Source organism: Panicum virgatum, chromosome 9K (genome assembly GCF_016808335.1).
Source record: "Panicum virgatum strain AP13 chromosome 9K, P.virgatum_v5, whole genome shotgun sequence".
NCBI classification, from domain to species: domain Eukaryota; kingdom Viridiplantae; phylum Streptophyta; class Magnoliopsida; order Poales; family Poaceae; genus Panicum; species Panicum virgatum.
In genome coordinates this window covers 22,571,513-22,591,452 of record NC_053144.1, presented here as the reverse complement: position 1 = coordinate 22,591,452, position 19,940 = coordinate 22,571,513, and the positions used below count along the sequence as shown (strand labels likewise).

Sequence of the window (19,940 nt, the reverse complement as noted above, 5' to 3'; positions counted from 1 at the left end):
GCGGAACGGCCTCGAATGCGATTTGCGTGCGTCGGGGAGTTTTTCTATTGCGCAATTTTGGAGGGTGGCAGTGGCACCCGAATCCTTTTTTTGGCAAAATTTGCTAGGCGACACTGTGTGTCAAGCAAAAACTAAAGTTCAAGCATAAAAAATTTGCCAACTATAAAAAATTTATCATAATTGATGCATAAAAGCCGCAACTATGAATTATTTTTATTAATTATAGAATATATATATCTAAACTAAAAAAATTATACTAAAACATATCATATTATATCATCATTGTTAGATCTACTCACGTGGAGCTCAACAAATTAGATTTTCTATTTTATAATTTTTCTATAATTTTTTTCAAAAATTCAGCAAAAATATATATAAAAAAGAAAAGGATGAAATCGCGCCACCGTCACAAAACTACCGTCCAAAACCACTTAGATGGGTTATTTGATCGGTTTTGAAAAATTCAAAAAGTAGAATATCTGATTTTATAGTTTATTAGGAGATGAAATGGTCAATTATGAATAGTTGGACTTTTCCCTCACCAATTTGCAGCACGAGCAGGGAACCTCGATCCCTAGTTCCCTACCTCACTAGGAGTCTGGAACCACGGCTGCGAGCAGAAAAGGCCGCCAATGCCCATGCCTCATGAGCTCCATGCTGACTAATATGCGGAACAACCTCGAATGCGATTTGTGTGCACCGGGTTTTTTTTTTTGTTGTTGCACAACCTTGGAGGGTGGCAATGGCACCAAATCCTTTTTTCTTGAAGACGGTGCCTTTCCATGCCATGGAGCTTCTTCTCTAACCCGATGTGATCAGGGGCGGAGCTAGCCATTGCCATTGGGGTCACAAGACCTCCATTAAATTTCATAAATCATGTAGAAATCTACTATTTATTAGTATTTTAACCCATTGCATAAACGTGGTGGGCCCAGTGATATTTGTCGTTGGCTTCGCCCCTAGATGAGATTAGGTTTGGAGCAACAAAGCGTAGAATGCTTGCGGCAACAATTGACGGCTGAGGATGCGAGGTGCTGCCAAGCGAGGTGGAGTATTGTTGCCGGTGGGTTGAGATCATGATGGTAGCATAGCGGACCATCCTTGGAACAAAAGTGCTTCCTTGCTACCTCGGCCGGGGACGGGAGGGTTTGGAAATATGAATAAGTACTTGAGTTGAGGAAGAAGAAAACAAATGGTCAACCAGGCAGTGAATCATATGCCGTACTGTGACAAATATTAGGATGGCAACAATCTATTTTGAGGGTGGTGTGGTTGACCCTTTTTATTTTTAGAATAAAATATTGCCACCTGATATCCACAATGTAGAGATAAAACGACGATATATGTTGCAGTAAAGCCAGGGGCGGGCCCCATTGAATTCAATGGTATTCAGTTGAATACCAATTATTTTTGACAAATTTTTTTTGTATATATAGTGTATGTTAGGTATATGATAAAAAAACGAAAATAGCACAACAAATCTGACTACCAAAGTCCCAAATTCCTCTTTTAGCCCAAAGCAACCTCAACAGCCCAATTCCCTCCACCCCCGCCGGCCCAGGTACACCCCATGGCCCAAAATTTCTCATTACCCCAGCCCAATCCCTCTCCTATCCTGTCCCGACGCCCCCTCCCGCGATTCCCCACCCGGCGCTGCCCTAGCCCCTAGACCGCCGCCGCCCGCCAGCGCCAGCCCGCCACACGCCGGCCGCTGCCGTCCGGCCGCCCGGCCCGGGCTGGTTGCCATAGAGGCTCGGGCCCCACGCTCGCAAGCCGCAGGGCGGGGCGGCGACCGCGGCCTAGGCGGGCAGGCGGCAGCACTGCAGGTCACAGGCTCGCAGCAGCAAGCCAGCAGGCAGCAGCGTGGACGCCAGGCGCGGTCGGCGCCCAGGTTCCCACTTCCCAGCGGCCAGCGGCCAGGACGCCGGGCGGCCAGGGGGCGCAGGCTCGGTTCCCAGGGGGCGCAGGCTTGGCTGCCAGGACGCCGGGTGCAAGGAGAAGAAGACAACCAGAGCTAGATCCGGTGAACCAAGGTGAATTAGTTATGGTTGTGGATTTGTGAAAAAAATAGCAGCAATATATACTTGTAGACATGTAGTCAGAATTTTTCTGAATCTTGAATACTTGTAATTTATAGGTTTGAACTATGAAAAGGAAGAGGGGTGGCAGTGCCACTACTGATTTGAGATCGTTCTTGCAAAGAGCTGCTGCAAAGAAGAAACCTCCTGAGGCAGAGGTTGTTAGTCCACCTACTAATGAAAATCAAATGCAGATAGTGGTATTTCAAGGACAGAGTACCAGTGGGAGTGGGAGAAACACCATATCTCTTGAAGCAGAGAGAGATGAGCAGTAGCAGCCACCAGCTAATCCCTCAATAATTGAAGATGATGAATCCATGCCTATAGATGAATCTGACTCCGGCGATGAAGATGATAGTAATTATAATATAGAGCATGATCCGGGATTGAGGCCTCCTATCTCAAGCTATTCTGTCAATGACAAAGATTCGGTTAGAAGGTCATACATTGCATTGGGACCATGTCAACCAAGAATGAAGAGATAATTATTTCCCCAACATGAATGTGGAGGTATGCGCCGATTCCAACCTAAATGGTTTGATGAATTCAAGTGGCTAGAGTATAGTATGCATACAGGTGCTGCATATTGCTTTGTTTGCTACTTGTTCAAGGATAATAGCAAATATCCTGGTGGAGATGCTTTTGTTAATGAAGGTTTTTGAAATTGGAATATGAAGTGCAGAATTCGTAGGCATGTTGGTGCTATCAATAGTGCTCACAATGATGCTGAGGAGAAATATAATTTGTTCATGAAACCTAGGACTTCAATTCGTGAGTCTATAGGCTCAAACAGTGCAGATTTCAAGGCTAAGTATCTAGCTCGTTTGACATGGTCACTAAAGTGCATAAGGTATCTTTTGCGTCAAGGGTTAGCTTTTTGTGGTCATAATGAGGGAAATGATTCAAACAATCAAGGGAACTTCAGGGAACTTTTGGCTTGGCTGGCAGGGAATTTTGAAGAAGTTAATATGGTGGTTCTTGAAAATGCTCCACACAATCCGCATGCTTCGCATAGCTCAAGCTGAATACATGATTGAAGCACTGAAATTGGGTGAAATTGAAACTGGCCAAGGATTGAATCAAGAGATGGGCTTAGCAAGACCAGGTGATACACGTTGGGGATCTCATTATAGAACTATTATGCATGTGATTCATTTGTATCCTTCAATCAAGAAAGTGCTTTTTAGAGTTGGGAAAGAAGGTAAAGGGGTTGAGGCATTAGGAGCTCAAACTATGCTCAGAGTATTTACCTCATTTGAGTTTGTTTTTCTGCTCCACATGATGAATGAAATATTTGGATACACAAATGACTTATGCAATGCTTTGCAAAAGAGGGAGCAAGATATTGTAAATGCAATGGATCTTCTTGAGCTCACAAAGGTGGAATTGGATGTTTTGAGAAGAGATGCTGGATGGGAAGAATTTCTTAAGAATGTCACTTCTTTCTGTGAGAAGCACAAAGTTAAAGTTGTTGATATGGATGGAAAGTATATTCCTATTCAAAGATCAGCTAAGTTCTATAGAGGTGCCACAAATTACCACATGTTTCATGCTGATATGTTTTTGGGTGTCATTGATAGGCAACTTCAGGAGCTGAATAGCAGGTTTGATGAGGTAAACACAGAGCTACTTAGATGTATGACAGCATTCAATCCAGCTAGTTCTTTTTCTGCCTTTGATAATGAGAAGTTGGTTAAGCTTGCTGGGTTCTATACTCATGACTTTGATTTTCAAGAGAGGAACCAACTTCGTTTTCAACTACACAACTATATTAATGATGTGAGGAATGATGAGAACTTCAAAAATTTGAGAAGTCTAGCAGACTTGTCTATGATGCTAGTTAAAAGAGATATGGTTTCTCGGTATGACATTGTGTACAAACTTCTCAAATTGGTTCTAGTTCTTCCTGTTGCAACTGCTGGTGTTGAGAGGATTTTTTCTGCAATGAACACTATCAAAAACAAGTTAAGAAGCAAGATGGGACATGATTTTTTGAATAATTGTTTGACCACATTCATTGAAAGGGAATTCTTCTTGCAAGCGAAGGATGAGGACATCATCAATTATTTTCAAGCTACAAAGGACCGAAAAGTTAACTTGTAATTTGTAAGCATCCTTATCAATGCCATTTATTGTTTTAGTACCTCTATTTTCTATATGTTGAACAATTTCAGAATTCAGATTATGAACAATCTATATTGTTAGTGCTAAATCATGTGCTACTAATATGTATGTTGGGCTGTTAAAAAAATTTTTCCACTACTTACAATTTTGAATACCAAGGTCCTAAATCCTGGGCCCGCCCCTGAGTAAAGCTAGCCACATCATCATAGTTAGATGCTCAGCTTGTAAAATAGAAAATGACATATCAACAATGAGGATAATGAGAAGGAGCTTTGGGGATGGATGTTGAAGGTGCTCTTTTAAATCAGTTGCCATCAATGTCTAACAATGACACTTGAGGATCTGATGGCCCATTAAGGTAGATGGGATGGCAGCAAGGAGATAGTGGTGGGGTGGGGGTGGGAGGTGTCGTCAACACCGAGAGTAGCGTCAATGTCTAGCGAGGAGTCGTGGGACGATGGCGTGGCCTGGGCAAGGGACGTGCCGCGGGGAGGAAGGATGCGACGACGGTACTGGTGGCGGCGACGGCAGGGCAACGTGGTGCTAGATGTCGTGTACTGGTCCAAGACAGCAGCGAGAGACAGGGATGGTACTGGCGCCAGCAAGTGTGGTCGAGGAGACGGTGTCGACCGGGGAGGCGGCGTGGAGGGATGACTTAGCTGCGGTCAGTGGCGTGAAAAGAGTGAGCATAAGGAGTACGACAAACCAAACCAGGTCGGCCTAAATCGTAAATCCCAACCGAATCAACCCACTAGCCATCTTAGCCCAGTTACCACCAAACCGGGTCGGCTCAAAAAAAAAAAGCAACCACCAAGACCGATTTTGACCCAAACCACTAGTAGCTTGAGCCAACACACTGCCAGGTCCACTTACCGACCCGTCCCCTTCCCATCCTTTCTTCTCCCCTCCTTTGCGCCGCTTATCCGGTCGCTACCCGCCTCGGTCAGGTCGGCAGCTCACAAGGTTCATCCCGATCCGAGTGGCACTCTATGTTGGTGTGCGCATTCGTGCCTAGTGGCTTCTCTTCCTAGCCTTGCGGATTGCTATGAATAGTAAGTTCCAGCTTTCAGGCTATTGCTGGCATGGTTGCTTTGGTTGCCGGCGCATATGGCACACTGGTTGCTTCTATCGGTTTCTTGATGCTTCATATTAACTTCATAATAATACGCATAGAAATGCTCTAGCACAATTGGGATGTTTAGTACCACGTGCTTACTAGAGATGTGTACCTATATTTGAAAGCACGAAGAGATACTTAGCATAGGCGGACCTAGACTTTAAAAATTAGATGTACATGACCTGTAAAAATATTTTTGCACTTCATCATATTCTAAATAAAAGTTATTATAACCAGTTTGAAACATAAATTATTTCACAAACTAAATGATTATTTTTCTCATAACTTTAATTTTGTCCATCATTACATAAACATTGTTTATTTACGTAGTTATGATATGATCATTTAAATTTAGAAAATAGGGTATTTTAGATACAAAATCTACAAGTCGATATATACGTTGTATATAGTGTGTATTGTTCTTTCGAATCTTCCGCTTCGACAGAGCTTCTTTATTATTTTTCTTGTGTTGATTCTATCTAAATTTTTTTGGTATGGCTCACTACATTTCATCCTTCTTTAATTTATGCAATAACTTATGAAGATCAGATAATAAAAATTTCACATGTCATATGTATGGTCGTGTAGTACTTTATTTATAACTTATATTAGTTGTTACATAAGTAGAATATAAAAAGTAGCTATCAATACAATTTTTTGCTCCGCCGTATGATTTGAAATGTAATAGAGCATATTTTCTAATACCGAGGTGAATAAGACTTTTCTAGATGAGACAATTTATTATAATACTAGAAAATATATACATGCATTGCTACGGGTAATATCACGAAACATTTATAACATTATCTACTTAAATATCATCATGACATAATTAAATTCCATATGACAACATCTTTCTATACTATCCTTCACTGTGCTAGCTATTGCGTCTTTAACCTTAGCATCAATGTGGGTGCCCACCTTTTTAGCACGTGTGGTCGTCCCGACACTATTGGCTGATGAGCAAGCTAACCCTTATTTTGCTCGTCAATTGTTTGCTCGCCGATGTCATCACTGATTTTTTTTTAGCATGGTTACCTTGCTGAGGCTGCCTTCGAGTCGGCGTGGCAGGCTCTACTTCATCCTGCTCATGCTCTTTTCCTTTTCCAATTTGAAGGACACTACAATCTAGACGTGAACTCCGTTCACTTTCAGTTCTATATCTGATGAGAAGTTTAATGGCCAAAATTAATAACTGACTAATGAAACAATATGATCTTTAGAAATAGGTAGATACATTATTTAAAATAGAGCAAGTACTTAATAAAATTGTATGATAAAGTTTAAAATAATATAATTTTCTATACTCTATTTTATGAACACATCATTTTGTTGCAAAGCACTATGCTAAAAAGAAGATCAATGCCAACAAAATATTCCAAATGATGGATAATAAGATATCAATCTTTTCACTATTTTCTATACCATCAAGCGAAACATCATTTATTATAAACACTATATCAGGAAGTTAATCAATAATTTTTCTTAGACACATTTCTTAAGCCACTGTCCAAAATCGAGTTGGAGAAGATGGAATTTTTCCTAACTTATTTGTTAGATATATGTTTTGTAGATATGTGATCTTTTTCTTGTCGGAATTTTGCTGATTAGTATTTTTTTATAAAATATTCTTATTTGCTGAAATTTTATGTTGTGTGTATTTGTGTAAGAATTGGTTCAATAAGTCAATATTGAAAAAAGATTGGTCCAATATCATAATAATTAGAGGATAGCCCAATTTAATTGGTATACCATATTTTATCTTTATGAATAAAAAGATAATCAACTGATTTTTATTATTTCATCTATTATATTAAAAAGAAAAGATAGGAGTATAAAAACTGAAAGAGAGGTAAAGAAATATAACTGATTTATACCAGCTGACACGCTGAACATTCAGGGTTCACCCTTCAATAGGGCTACCAGGGTTCACACCCCTGTCCCAGGGTTACCAAAAAAGCTTGAGACTCACGAGCTATTTAAATTTGGCTTGCTAAAAACTCAATTCAAGCCGGACTATATTATGAATCAAGCCGCTTAGGTCTAATCTGGAGCTCGCAACCTCCAACGATCTAAGATCAAGCTATTTAATGAAGCTCAAGTATTTCTATTTGTATGGCATGTACATGCACAACTGCACACTACTACCTCTATTAAATTTCTAACCATCTAAAATTAAAATAATATAGCTGGAGACTAGAACCTTCTATTAGTTAAGGAGTTGCTGACCTGCTTTCTCGTGCAAGCTAAAATAGGTACAAAATAACAAGACTAAATATTTAGATATACATTTATTTTGAGCTTCTCTTTCCATTTCCTATTTCTCTCATCAAACTAAGGGTCTGTTTGGTATTGCTCTAGTCCTGAGATCCATGTTGGAGCTAAAGTTTGTATAATAGGTTAACATATTTTATAATTTTACTTTAAATCTAAAATAAAAATATAGACTCAGCAAAAGATTTTTGATTTATTTATAACTCTATAGTTCTAAGAATTTCTGAAGCTGGATATGAGCAGCTCCAAAACTCTAAATTTTGTTAAGTTGGAGGCAGACGAGACACCCGCTAAATCCATCTCTTGTACGGGGCTCACGCTCCCATCGGCCTCGGCTCGGGATGCCGGATGCTCCAGCTTGAGCTTTGCAGGCTCGCTCGAGCTCGGCTCATTGAGAGCCTCTCCTCCCTCTGTTTCTTAAACCTTTCCTTTCTCTCGGACTCTCCTCCCTTCCCTGGCGGCGACGACTGCGCAAGCGGCGCCGCCATTTGTCACGTCTTCACCCAGCCCTGTGCCGGCGACGAGCATCCACCAGGTATGCCCGCCCGTTCTCTTTCCTTCTGCTGGGCGAGGCGGAGCACCCCAAACCCTAACAAAACTATTTGTATTCGGATCTGAATCCAGTTACAATATATTACCTGCTATCTTCGATTTTGTTTGCAAAAATTATCGGGTGTACATGTGTACACTCATGTCCTATGCTGGGTCCGCCCCTGATTACTTAGTTTTACATAATATTGAATCAAAATGAAAGCTTCAGCTGGAGGAAGTGAGGCTGAACAAGTTCCCCGAATCTTGTTGATGCTGTCGGTTGTCACTGGTTAGGATAGATATATTGCTGTCAGCACTACATTGTCACTTCCCCATGCTGTGGCTGGTATGCTCTTGGAGTCATGAGTCATGACTTATTTCACGCTTGCAGTGACACTGACACTGGATTGCAATGGAGAACATCCGGTTTGCCGAGGAGCTCGTGAGGGAGTTCCTAGTGTTCAGGGGTTTCACAAGTACGCTGCAAGCGTACGAGTCAGAGTTATCTACTGAGATTGGCAGGAACTTTCAAGTAGATAAGATCCTGGGTTTAGTATTCTCCGAGTATATAGCCAAATACCAACTGGATAGGTTGGTAGGCCTGTTTACTTTTTTCAAGCAGTGTTTCACATCACCTGCGGACACAGAGTTGTTCTCGACCCTTGTTAAGTTGGAGCTATCAGTGTTAAGGTACTATGTTGTCAATGCTCTGAAATCTGGAAGACAGGACAAAGTAATTGAATTCTTTGGTGAAAGCGGCAATTATCTGATGCAAAAACGTGAAGATTGGCTGCCATGGTTCGGTATGCGTTCATTGACTTCTTTTGTCTATTTTACTTCTATAATCTACTCTATTCTAATGATTTTTCAATCTCAATAACATTATGCAGCTATTCCATATATTAAGAACCCAAGCTTCGATCCGCAGTTCCGTGTATATTTCTCCAAAGAATGGTTGGACACTTTGATTCTTTCATTTAGGAATTTTTTGAGCGGGATATTCAATGATACTCATATCCTTTTATGACATAGTGTCTGTTGTATTCCTTCCTATAGCTGGTGGGACGTTTTTAACCTTTTACAATATCTTCTCTGATATTGACTGATTTATAACCTTATCTCCACTTGAGTTGATCATCAATGTGATATAATCATTGTTTGTGAATGTTATTGTTTACATTAGAAGCTTGCTTTGAAACATCACTGTTTTATTTTATCCTTAACCTTTTACGAATCCCAGCTCTTCTAAGAATTAGCACCGAAAAGAATACCATCAAATCCCTCAAGAATGACATAAAGCAACTGAATAATAAATTGGCAGAGCTACAAGCGTCGTTAGAGGCGAAGGAAGATGAAATATCTCAGTTGAGAAGGTAAAGCTTCTCTTTCATGCAAAATTATCTTTCTTTTGCCTCTTAAAGCGTGCCAAGGCTTTGTAATTGGCATACGGATCGTTCTATAAAGTAACAGCTAGCATATTAGATTCAATTGGCTTAAGTGATATATGTGGGTGAAGTAAACATTAGCTTTCCTATAATTGTTATCTCCTTTCAATATTTAGCTTGGTTAGATTGTGAGTGCTAACCACCAACCTCGAATGTACACAAGATCAAACATATGGATACATCCTCTAAATATGTCTCAACTTATAAATACAGGAACGACAATGGTGCTGGTTATGGAAACAAGAATTTAATTGGTACTAGTACAGTTGGTGCCCCTGTTGAACAAGATATGTCAGAAAACTATGAAGAATCCTCAACCTCAAGTAGCATGATTCAAGGTTTTGATTCAAGGTCTTCATGTTCAGTGAAATCTTCTACAAGAGATGGGAAATTCCATGAATCTTCTCAGATAAGACATACAGGCAGGCTCTTAGTACTTTCCTTTTTTTCATGGTTCTTGACTTCTTGTATCTGTATTTGCCATGTGTTTATGCAGGGTAACCAGTAATTTAGTTATGCTGTTACCTTCACCATCATGCATTCTAATGCTATCATAGTTTGGATGACTTGTATGCACACAAGCCAACATATTTTTCTATTTGATATTATTCAGTGCTTCTATTGTGTGAACTCTATGTACCACATGGCATTCTCCCCCTGTATCTTTTGTAACCTGGATGCATAATATGTCTCTTTCACTGCAGAGGAGCAGTTTTTGGTGACCGAGGAAGACTTTCCTGAAGTGAGAGTGGGTTTTCAGGTATCTACAGTTTGTTCCCCACTATTCTATTATCACCTTTTACAGTTACTTGTATGACTGATTGGGCTTGCTAACAGGAAACATTTTTAGGCCATAACAGTTCGATTAGCCAATGTCGATTTTCTGCATCCGGTTCAAATATTGCTAGTTCATCAGTCGATGGTACAGTTAGGTAATTCTACTATCTCGAGTAGCTTCAGTTTAGCTGACTAACTGAAAGTTCTGGATTTTGACCTGTTGTTCTTACACTTCTAAAAGGATCTGGACGTATGATTCGTCAACACCATCATCTAAAAATGCTACTATATACTGTGGGGCTGAAGTCAGTGCACTTTCTTGGGAATGCAGATCTGACAGATTGGTACGCCTATACTGGATTTTACCACATTTGTATCTTTCCATTACTTGAAATTTGGTTAAACTTGTTTAAGACCTCTTTTTGTCACCCATTTTTCTTGACCATAGCTACTCATAGGCACAGCTAATGGAGGAATTAAAGCTTGGAATGCTGATGCAAAGAGAGTTGTTTGCGACCTGAATACATCAAGAGACTTTCCAAGGTTGTAACCTATGATCTGCTGGCTCCTTGCTGAAAATGTTTCACTAACAAAGCCTTCCATTTTATGCAGTGTCTTAGATTTGAAATGTAGCCCTGTCGAACCTGTGTTTGTCTCTGCAGCTGCATCAAGACGGTATATTAGCTTCATGCTTCATGCACTTGATAAGAAGTCCATTACCTTGTTCTCTAATACCACTGCATTATTATACTTATTTTCAGCTTATACACCTTTTCAGGCATGGATCAACTATTTTTGAGAGAACAGGATTCGCAAACTTGACTGTGTGGCATATGAAAACATGGAAGCCACTGGTACTTCTTTTGCTTTCATCCTCTTCTCTTGAAATTATATGTGATTTGTTTAGCCAATGTCTTTTCTAAATATTTTCCCCCTTTTTTCTTCTATTGTAAAGACAGTCCTCCCTCTTGGTGAAGATCCACCTGCTATCACTTCTCTTTGCTTCAATCACAATGGAAAAATCTTGGCAGCTTCTGCAACAGACGGGATGATTCACATGTTTGGTATCCTTTTACCATCACCATCAAGTTACCTGCTATTTCTATTTTATTTGGATGTAGCTTCCTATCACCCTAAATTCCTGGTACTGGTATTTTGTTCTTAAGATAATCATACATCCTGTTATTGTCGATCTATTATCCACCTGCATTAGTCTGACCCCAACCCAATGTTTCAAACAAGCATTAGGTGTTAGCCAGGCGGTCAGGCTTTGCCTAGCACCTAAGGGTTCCTAGGTGGTAGTACCTTTTTCACTCAAATGGAGTAGTGCCTTGTTAAATAAAGGGGATATTGCATATCATAACAAAGAATTTGGCATTATCATGCATGAGCTCCATGACCATAATTCATCTTCCTTCATCTCTATTTTTTCTCATCTGCATACATAGATTAACTCCTAAACCACTGTAGGCATCAACTAGTGCCTAGCCTTCACCTAGCATCTCCTTTTGAAACAGAGCCTCAGCCAGAATTAAAAACATAGCTAGCTAGCAAACATCAATATTTGCAGTTTAGCAATGAAACAGCTTATTGGTTGAATGGTTTGGAACTTTGCATCATTTTCTGCCCACCATGCTATAATTTTTTATATGTTGTTTGCATGATATTTCATTTATCTTCTTCTTTTGTGATTATTTGAGGACATCATCTTCCTTAACTGCAAATAGACATGTCTGCTGGTCTTCAAATTACGGGATGGCCTGCGCATGATTCCCCAGTGAGCTCAGTTCTTTTTGGGCCAGCAGAAACTAGCATATTCAGTTTAGGCTCAGATGGAAAGGTATACACATTTCACCTTTTCCTTTCTAGTGTGCTGATGGAACTAGTCATATCAATGTGATAGAAAAAAAATATAGAGTATTTATTTGGTATCCAAAATGGATTGCATGGTGTGGCCATAGCAGTTGCGAACCCTTTCCCATCAGAAGTCTTATGGTTTCTTAAATTTTCTACCACTCAATTCACAACCTGTTTAATAAAATGTTATCTACTCCGTCCCAAAAAGACTGTTCTTTTAGAAAATTTTAGACACATTACTATGTTAATATGTATATAGGCTTGCATATAGTCTTTGGCCCAATATGCCATATGGCCCATTCGGCCCATATCTTGTATATGTACCCTAGCTCATGGAAATACAGGGCCGTCGGTTATTCTATCTAGCATGGTATCGAGCATGGTTCTCAATCCTCCGCCGCCGCCGCCTCCTCCCTGACGAGCCTGCTGTCGTCGTCGCCTCCTCCGGTCCTCCCCGGCGAGGCCGCCGCCACCTCCACCACCCAGATCCACCATCTCTGCTCGCCTCATCGTCCTCCTCGTTGTCGACGTCCTTTCTGTCCTCCTCTTCCGCTGCCTGTCGCTGCCCTCCCGTCCGCCGCCTGCCGCCCGCCCGTCAAGGACGCGCCGCTCCGCCCGCCGCGGACGCGCGGCTCCGGCGACCGGCGGCGTGAAGAAGCCGCACCGCTTCCGCCCGGGCACCGTCGCGCTCCGCGAGATCCGCAAGTACCAGAAGAGCACGGAGCTGCTCATCCGCAAGCTCCCCTTCGAACGCCGCAGGACTTCAAGACCGACCTCCGGTTCCAGTCCTCCGCCGTCGCCGCGCTGCAGGAGGCCGCGGAGGCCTACCTCATCGGGCTCTTCGAGGACACTGCAGGTCCCTGACCTCCTCTGCCTCTGTTGTGCTGCACGTTGTTGTGCTGCACGCCGCCTCTGCTGCTGTTATGGCCTCCTCTGCCTCTGTTCCCATTGGTGCACTCGTTATGGATGTGAAGCTCACTGGTCAAAATTACAGAGATTGGGCTTTCTCTTTCAAGATGCTCCTTCGATCTGTCGGTCTTGCCTCACATCTTACTGATGAACCCCCAGTGGCTGCTGTTAATGATAAAGCGGCCCAAGATTGGAGTCTTCAAGATGATCGGGTAATGGCAGCTATCTGTCTGAATACTGATCTGAGCATTCGCTTATGTCTTGAGGATTATAATACTGCAAAAGCAATGTGGAACTACCTGCAAGGTCGCTATCAACAAAGCAGTTCAGCCCTTCGCTATTCACTTCGTCAGAATCTTCATCATCTTCAACAGCAGGACATGGAAATTGAGGAGTATTACATTGCCTTTACTAAGCTGTCAAGCCAGCTTGCATCCATGGTCCCCAAGCCTTCGTCCTTATGCACAGATTGTGTCTCCTCTTGGACTGCCAGAGACAAGTATGATCAGGAAAATACTATGTTTGACTTTGTGATGGGTTTGCGATCCGAGTTTGAACCCATTCGTGTTCAGCTTTTGGGGCGACCTACTCTGCCTACACTATTTGAGACATTATCTGCTCTCCTGGCTGAGGAGACACGTCTTAAGACTCTTACTTCAAATTCACCAGTGTCTCAGCATTCAGTGCTAGGTGTTCCTCCCCTGTTTACTGAAGTTGCAGCAGCAGCCTCTTCTAAAAAGACTCGTTGCAGACATTGTGGCAGGACAAATCATCCTGATGAGCGGTGTTTCAAGAAGTATCCTCACCTCCTGGCTGAAATGAGAGCCAAGCGTTCTGCCTCACGCCGGGGAACAACCTCTTCTGGCACACAAACAGCAGCATCTCAATTCCCAGCGGCAGCACACCAGCAATCAGCACCTCAGTTCCAACAGCAGTCCAGCAGTACCATCTCTGCTCCTGTCAGTGCATACATGTCAGCTAGTTCCTTGTCCTCTCCATCACATCCAGGTACTAATTTTTGGGTGTTGGATTCTGGAGCTTCTTTTCATATGACTTCCAATTTCTCTCAGTTGGATTCTTGTCAGCCTATCTCTCATCCTCGTTCTGTTCAAACTGCTGATGGTACCTTTTGCACAGTTACTCATCAAGGAAATCTTGTCACTTCTCAGTTCAATGTCTCTGATGTTTCTCTTGTCCCAAAACTTTCCATGAATCTGATTTCTGTTGGGCAACTTGCTGATCTGAATTGTGTCATTGGTTTTGATGACACCTCTTGTTTTATTCAGGATCGTCGAACCCGAGCTCTTCTTGGTACTGGCCATCGCCTTAAGAGCTCCTCGGGCCTTTACATCCTTGATCATCTTCGATTGCCAACCCCTGCATCACCATTGTCTTCCGTCACATCATCGTCATCAGCTTTTGTTGCAGCTACTTTTCCTCAATGGCATCATCGCTTAGGTCACTTGTGTGGCTCACGTTTGTCTGCCTTAGTCAAGCAGGGTGTTCTAGGTCATGTACATATTGATCCTTCTTTTGAATGTAATGGTTGTAAGTTAGGGAAACAGATTCAGCTCCCATATCCCTCTAGTAGCTCCAAAACTACTCAACCTTTAGCTCTTGTACACTCGGATGTATGGGGCCCTGCTCCTTTTGTTTCCAAAGGCGGTCACAAATACTATGTCATTTTTATTGATGACTACTCGCGCTATACATGGATTTATTTCATGAAGCACCGTTCTGAACTGTTGTCCATTTATAAATCTTTTGCTCAAATGGTCCATACTCAATTTTCTTCTCATGTTCGTATTTTTCGTTCTGATTCAGGGGGGGAGTATCTTTCCACAGTTTTTCGTCAGTTTCTTTCTTCTGAGGGAACTCTGCCTCAACTCTCTTGCCCTGGTGCTCATGCTCAAAATGGTGTTGCTGAGCGCAAGCATCGTCATATTGTTGAAACTGCACGAACTCTTCTCATTTCCTCTTTTGTGCCCCCTCATTTTTGGGCTGAAGCTGTATCTACTGCTGTCTACCTCATCAATCTTCAACCATCATCTCGTCTTCAGGGTAAATGCCCTGGAGAAGTATTGCATGGCTCACCTCCTGGATATGATCATCTTCGTGTTTTTGGCTGCACATGTTATGTTCTTCTACCATCCCGTGAATGCACCAAACTGACAGCTCAATCCGTTGAGTGCGTTTTTCTTGGTTACAGTCTTGAACATAAAGGCTATCGTTGTTATGATCCCTCAGCTCGTCGTATTCGTTTTTCTCGTGATGTCTCTTTTCTTGAAAACAAGCCATATTTTCACTCTTCCACTCCTACATCATCGAAATCTGTTGAGCACCTTTCTTTCCTCTTCCTCCCACCTATCTCTCCTTCCCCACCAACTTCCTCTGTCGACATGGTTCCACCTCTTCCTTCTGACTCCTCTGCTGTTCCACATGTACTACAGCCACCACCTGATCCAACACCTCCACCATCACGGTCCCCACCTTCATCTGTTACTCCTTTTCCTTTCCACTATAGTCGTCGTCCTCGTGTTCCTTCTCCTACCTCCAGCCCTACCTTAGACGATGCTTCTCCTATCCCCACACCGCTTTATGACCTCAGGGATCGTTCTAATATTCATGTTCCTGATCGATATGGTTTTCCCACTGCTGGTGCTGTTTGTGAGCCTTCATCTTATCAGGAAGCAGTTCACCTCCCTGTTTGGCAAGATGCCATGTCTGCTGAACTTCATGCCTTACACCGCACGGGTACTTGGGAGGTTGTTCCATTGCCTCCTAATGTTGTTCCTATCACCTGCAAGTGGGTATACAAGGTTAAAACCAAAGCTGATGGCTCTATTGAGAGGCATAAAGCTCGTCTAGTTGCTCGGGGTTTCCAACAGTCGTATGGTCGTGATTATGAGGAGACATTTGCTCCTGTTGCTCATATGACTACAGTTCGTACTCTTATTGCTGTTGCTGCTGCTCGGTCATGGACCATCTCTCAAATGGATGTTAAGAATGTCTTTCTTCATGGTGATTTGCAAGAGGACATTTATATGCATCCACCACCAGGGGTTGAGATTCCTCCTGGATATATTTGTCATCTTCGGCGTGCTCTTTATGGCCTCAAGCAAGCACCCCGGGCCTGGTTTGAGAGGTTCAGTTCGGTTGTTAGTGCTGCAGGTTTCACTCCTAGTGACCATGATCCAGCTCTGTTCGTTCACACCTCTTCACGTGGTCGCACTTTAATTCTACTTTATGTTGATGATATGTTGATCACCGGAGATGATCCAAAATATATTGCCTTTGTTAAAGACCGTCTTTGTGACCAATTCATGATGTCTGACTTGGGCTCTCTCAGCTATTTTCTTGGCATTGAGATTGAATCAACTGCTGCTGGCTATTATCTCTCTCAGTCCAAGTATATTCAAGATCTACTTGCTCGTTCTGGTCTCACTGACACTCGGACTGCTGCTACCCCTATGGAACTTCACCTTCATTTGAAGCCATCGGATGGTCTTCCTCTTGCTGATCCGACCAGGTACCGCCATCTTGTTGGTAGTCTTGTCTATCTCACTGCCACCAGACCAGACATTGCCTATGCAGTTCATATTCTCACTCAATTTGTGAGTGCACCCACCACAGTCCACTATGCTCATTTGATTCGGGTTTTGCGGTACCTGAGGGGGACAATGTCCCGCCGACTCTTCTATGCCACATCAAGTCAACCTACACTTCATGCTTATTCTGATGCTACTTGGGCCAATGAACATGTTGATTGTCGATCCGTTACTGGTTACTGCATTTTTCTTGGTGGCTCGCCCATTTCATGGAAGTCCAAGCGTCAAACTGCTATTTCTCGCTCTAGTGCTGAAGCTGAATTAAGAGCTCTTGCTACAATGACAGCAGAAATTATTTGGCTACGTTGGCTGTTGGCTGATTTTGGGGTTACTTGTGCTGATCCTACCATTCTCCGCTGTGACAACACTAGTGCTATTCAGATTGCCAACAATCCTATCAAGCATGAGCTCACTAAGCATATTGGTGTTGATGCCTCCTTCATACGGTCCCATTGCCAACAATCTGTTGTGGATCTAATCCTGAGAAATGACCTTATTGCCCCTAATTGCTTGTAGCAATTGTGATTGAAAACTTTGTTATTTATTTGGTTCTCTAGATCCTCAATAAATGCATATGCATTGGAGCTAAAAAAAGTAGCTTCACTAAGAATTTGATTGGCTCCATGTGCTTTTCTATACAATTTTTTCTTGTTATCTGACATTGCTCTGATTAGATGGATCTCACTACAAACTAAAATAACACTCTTTGTGGGATAAAATTTGAATGCTAAAAAAACACTTATATTGGGACGGATGGAGCATGTTGCACGTGTCCTGACTGCTGGAATAAAACCGAAATATTCAACGGGAACAAATAAGTATACTACATCAACAATCAAGAGGTACTAGTGTAATAATGTGTTGCCTTGTATCATGAGAACAAACCAAAAGTACTACTGAAGCAAAATTAAAAATACTACTGAAAAAGACATTGAAGGGTGCTAAATTGAACTGGTCAGATGCTCTAGGGGCCATGTAAATAGATGTAGATCTGATCACTGGGAACACAATAGTTTAAAAGGAATGATGCTCGATTTACAACACATACATTTAAATCTCGATATGCTGTTCTATTTTGGGCGGGCTTGACATCTTTTCTTTTCTCATGGTGGGAATTTGGGTGTGTGGGGCCCTACTGATAAGCGTCTGCATATCAGATTGCAGTTCCATGGATCCTCATGGTCAGATAATCTTATAATATTCCAAAATATCTCCAGTTAAAGTTCTAATATATTTCATTATACCATTATTTTTCTTGGTACTAATGTAGATTTCTTTCACGTAAATATTTATCTTGTGATCTTTCATTACTTTGCATGATTTCATCCCACGTCAACTGTATTCACTTGATAGATATTTGAATGGAGCTTGCACAATCAAGGCCAGATTCTTTGGTCAAGAGATTGCAGCAGGTGAGAATACCCTATATTTCGTGATCATTAGTGAATTTTTAGGACAATTGAATTGCTCATTTCTACTTGTGCCTCTATTACCAGATTTTGCAATCCAGAGAGCTTTAACAGGCGAATGCATGAGATAGCATTGGATTCTAATGGAAAGAGGCTGCTGGTTACCTCCGGTTTGGTCCGGGCCCCAATATATCAGGTTTCCACCATTATCCGATCGTCCCAGTTATTTTTTTTAAGAAACAGGCACTGATGCATTCATCTGCAATTTCCCTTCAGGTCCAAGGACATGAGAGTGGATTGAGGACACTACCACACAGTTCATCTATCACAAGTGTGGATTGGCATCCAACACTGCCAATGTACATCACCGGGTCCGCAGACCACTCTGTCCGGGTCACATCTATTTTATGATCAATAAAGCAAGGTTATCTCCTTGATATTTTGTTGATGTCTCAATGCAATCTGAGATATTATTGCCTAAAACGACCAGTGAAGCTCGTGGTGACAACCTGCTTCCTAGCAAGGAAGCATCCATTTTTATCGACAGTCTTAACCTTGTGGGAGGCTTTTAGGTGTCACGGCATTTTTTGCATGGAAGAGTTGTGTTTGTCTTGTACCCGCAGTGTACACTATGGTTAGTTGTTCCAACATTTTTTGTTGTAAAACAGAAACAGGTATAGAATTCTGTGATCCTTTTGTATACACACTAGATTAAATTGTTACATCATGTTACTTCAATTGTTCGAATACGTCTCATCATTCATCAAAAGCACAGAGAGGATCAAGATCAATGCCACACACTTTCAGTCTTTTTGTGGGAGTTAGCAAGGAACACCGAATGATTGTATAATTCAGCCTCTGTTCATCACAGCATTGGAGGTGTTCATGTTTCATCTGAAACCAACAAGTTTGTATGAACTCAGATGTAGCACTGTTTGCCATTTGGATTCAATTTGGGGGTCCATGTTGCAGTATACATATCATGCTCATCTTTCGCCATTTTTTTTTAAATAAACCATGTTGTCATTCTTATCTGCTCAGTTTTGTTTGGTGTGTATAAGTAGGCCATGTGCATGATGCACCCAAGTATGTGGCAGTGTCCCTTTCTTGCCTGACCTGATCGGTTCTCTTGCTGAAATGAATAGGAACAACAGATCTGGAATCGAGTCTGTAGGAGCAGCAGTGCTCACTGCCTTCGATTGAAATAGACCCCTGTTGTATGAAACAAATGCAACGGATGCAAATCATAGCTCGGCGATCGGCTATCATAGAGGCCGTGTGATCTCCGGAGTCCTGATTGTCCATGAACATGGCCTGTCTCTGATGTCCCTATAGTCTGTCCTACACTACAGCATACTCGATAATGTAACGTTGCGACATGTTACCTAGAGGCAACACACCAGAATCAACTCCATGCAATGAGTTATCTCTAACATCGTCTTCCTCTCTTAATTCACTTTTACTATCTCCCTTGGATGTGTGTAGAGCCAGATTCTTGTAGGAAAAAATCCCCTTAGTTTTTTAATATATGAATATATGATGTCCACGATAAGCTAATTAGTTTGTTTTAAATTAATTTTTTAATTAGTTTATGCCAATCATCATATATTTTTAAAACAGAGGGAGTACTTGTTCTAAACGAATTCATAAAGGTATACTAATGTTAGAACAAGCAGTTGCTTCCCGTGCAAGTTGAGTATTGCTTTTGACCCATGAGCGTAGCTGGAACCATATAGACAATGTTTAGTTGTAAAAAGGATGCGAAAAATGTTTGCGAAAAGCATTGTAGCACTTTTCGTTTATACGTGTTA

The 19,940-nt window shown here is 41.8% G+C and overlaps 1 protein-coding gene across 2 annotated transcripts; it reads left to right on the top strand.

Annotated features, from left to right (window-relative positions):
• Positions 1-7,935: 7,935 nt before the first annotated feature.
• On the top strand, positions 7,936-19,118 carry LOC120650806 (WD repeat-containing protein 91 homolog). Of its 2 annotated transcripts, none has more exons than XM_039928089.1 (16): positions 7,936-8,122; positions 8,513-8,927; positions 9,015-9,137; positions 9,356-9,497; positions 9,783-9,991; positions 10,274-10,329; positions 10,407-10,501; positions 10,588-10,690; positions 10,795-10,889; positions 10,959-11,021; positions 11,125-11,200; positions 11,302-11,410; positions 12,074-12,186; positions 18,074-18,132; positions 18,217-18,325; positions 18,406-19,118. In XM_039928089.1, exons 2-16 carry the CDS (start codon positions 8,537-8,539, stop codon positions 18,538-18,540), a joined length of 1,878 nt encoding a protein of 625 aa, XP_039784023.1. In that variant the 5' UTR covers positions 7,936-8,122; positions 8,513-8,536; the 3' UTR covers positions 18,541-19,118. The 2 variants fall into 2 exon arrangements, with proteins under 2 accessions (XP_039784023.1, XP_039784022.1); XM_039928088.1 differs by having other exon boundaries at positions 7,938-8,128; positions 8,516-8,927.
• The last annotated feature ends 822 nt before the right edge of the window (positions 19,119-19,940 follow it).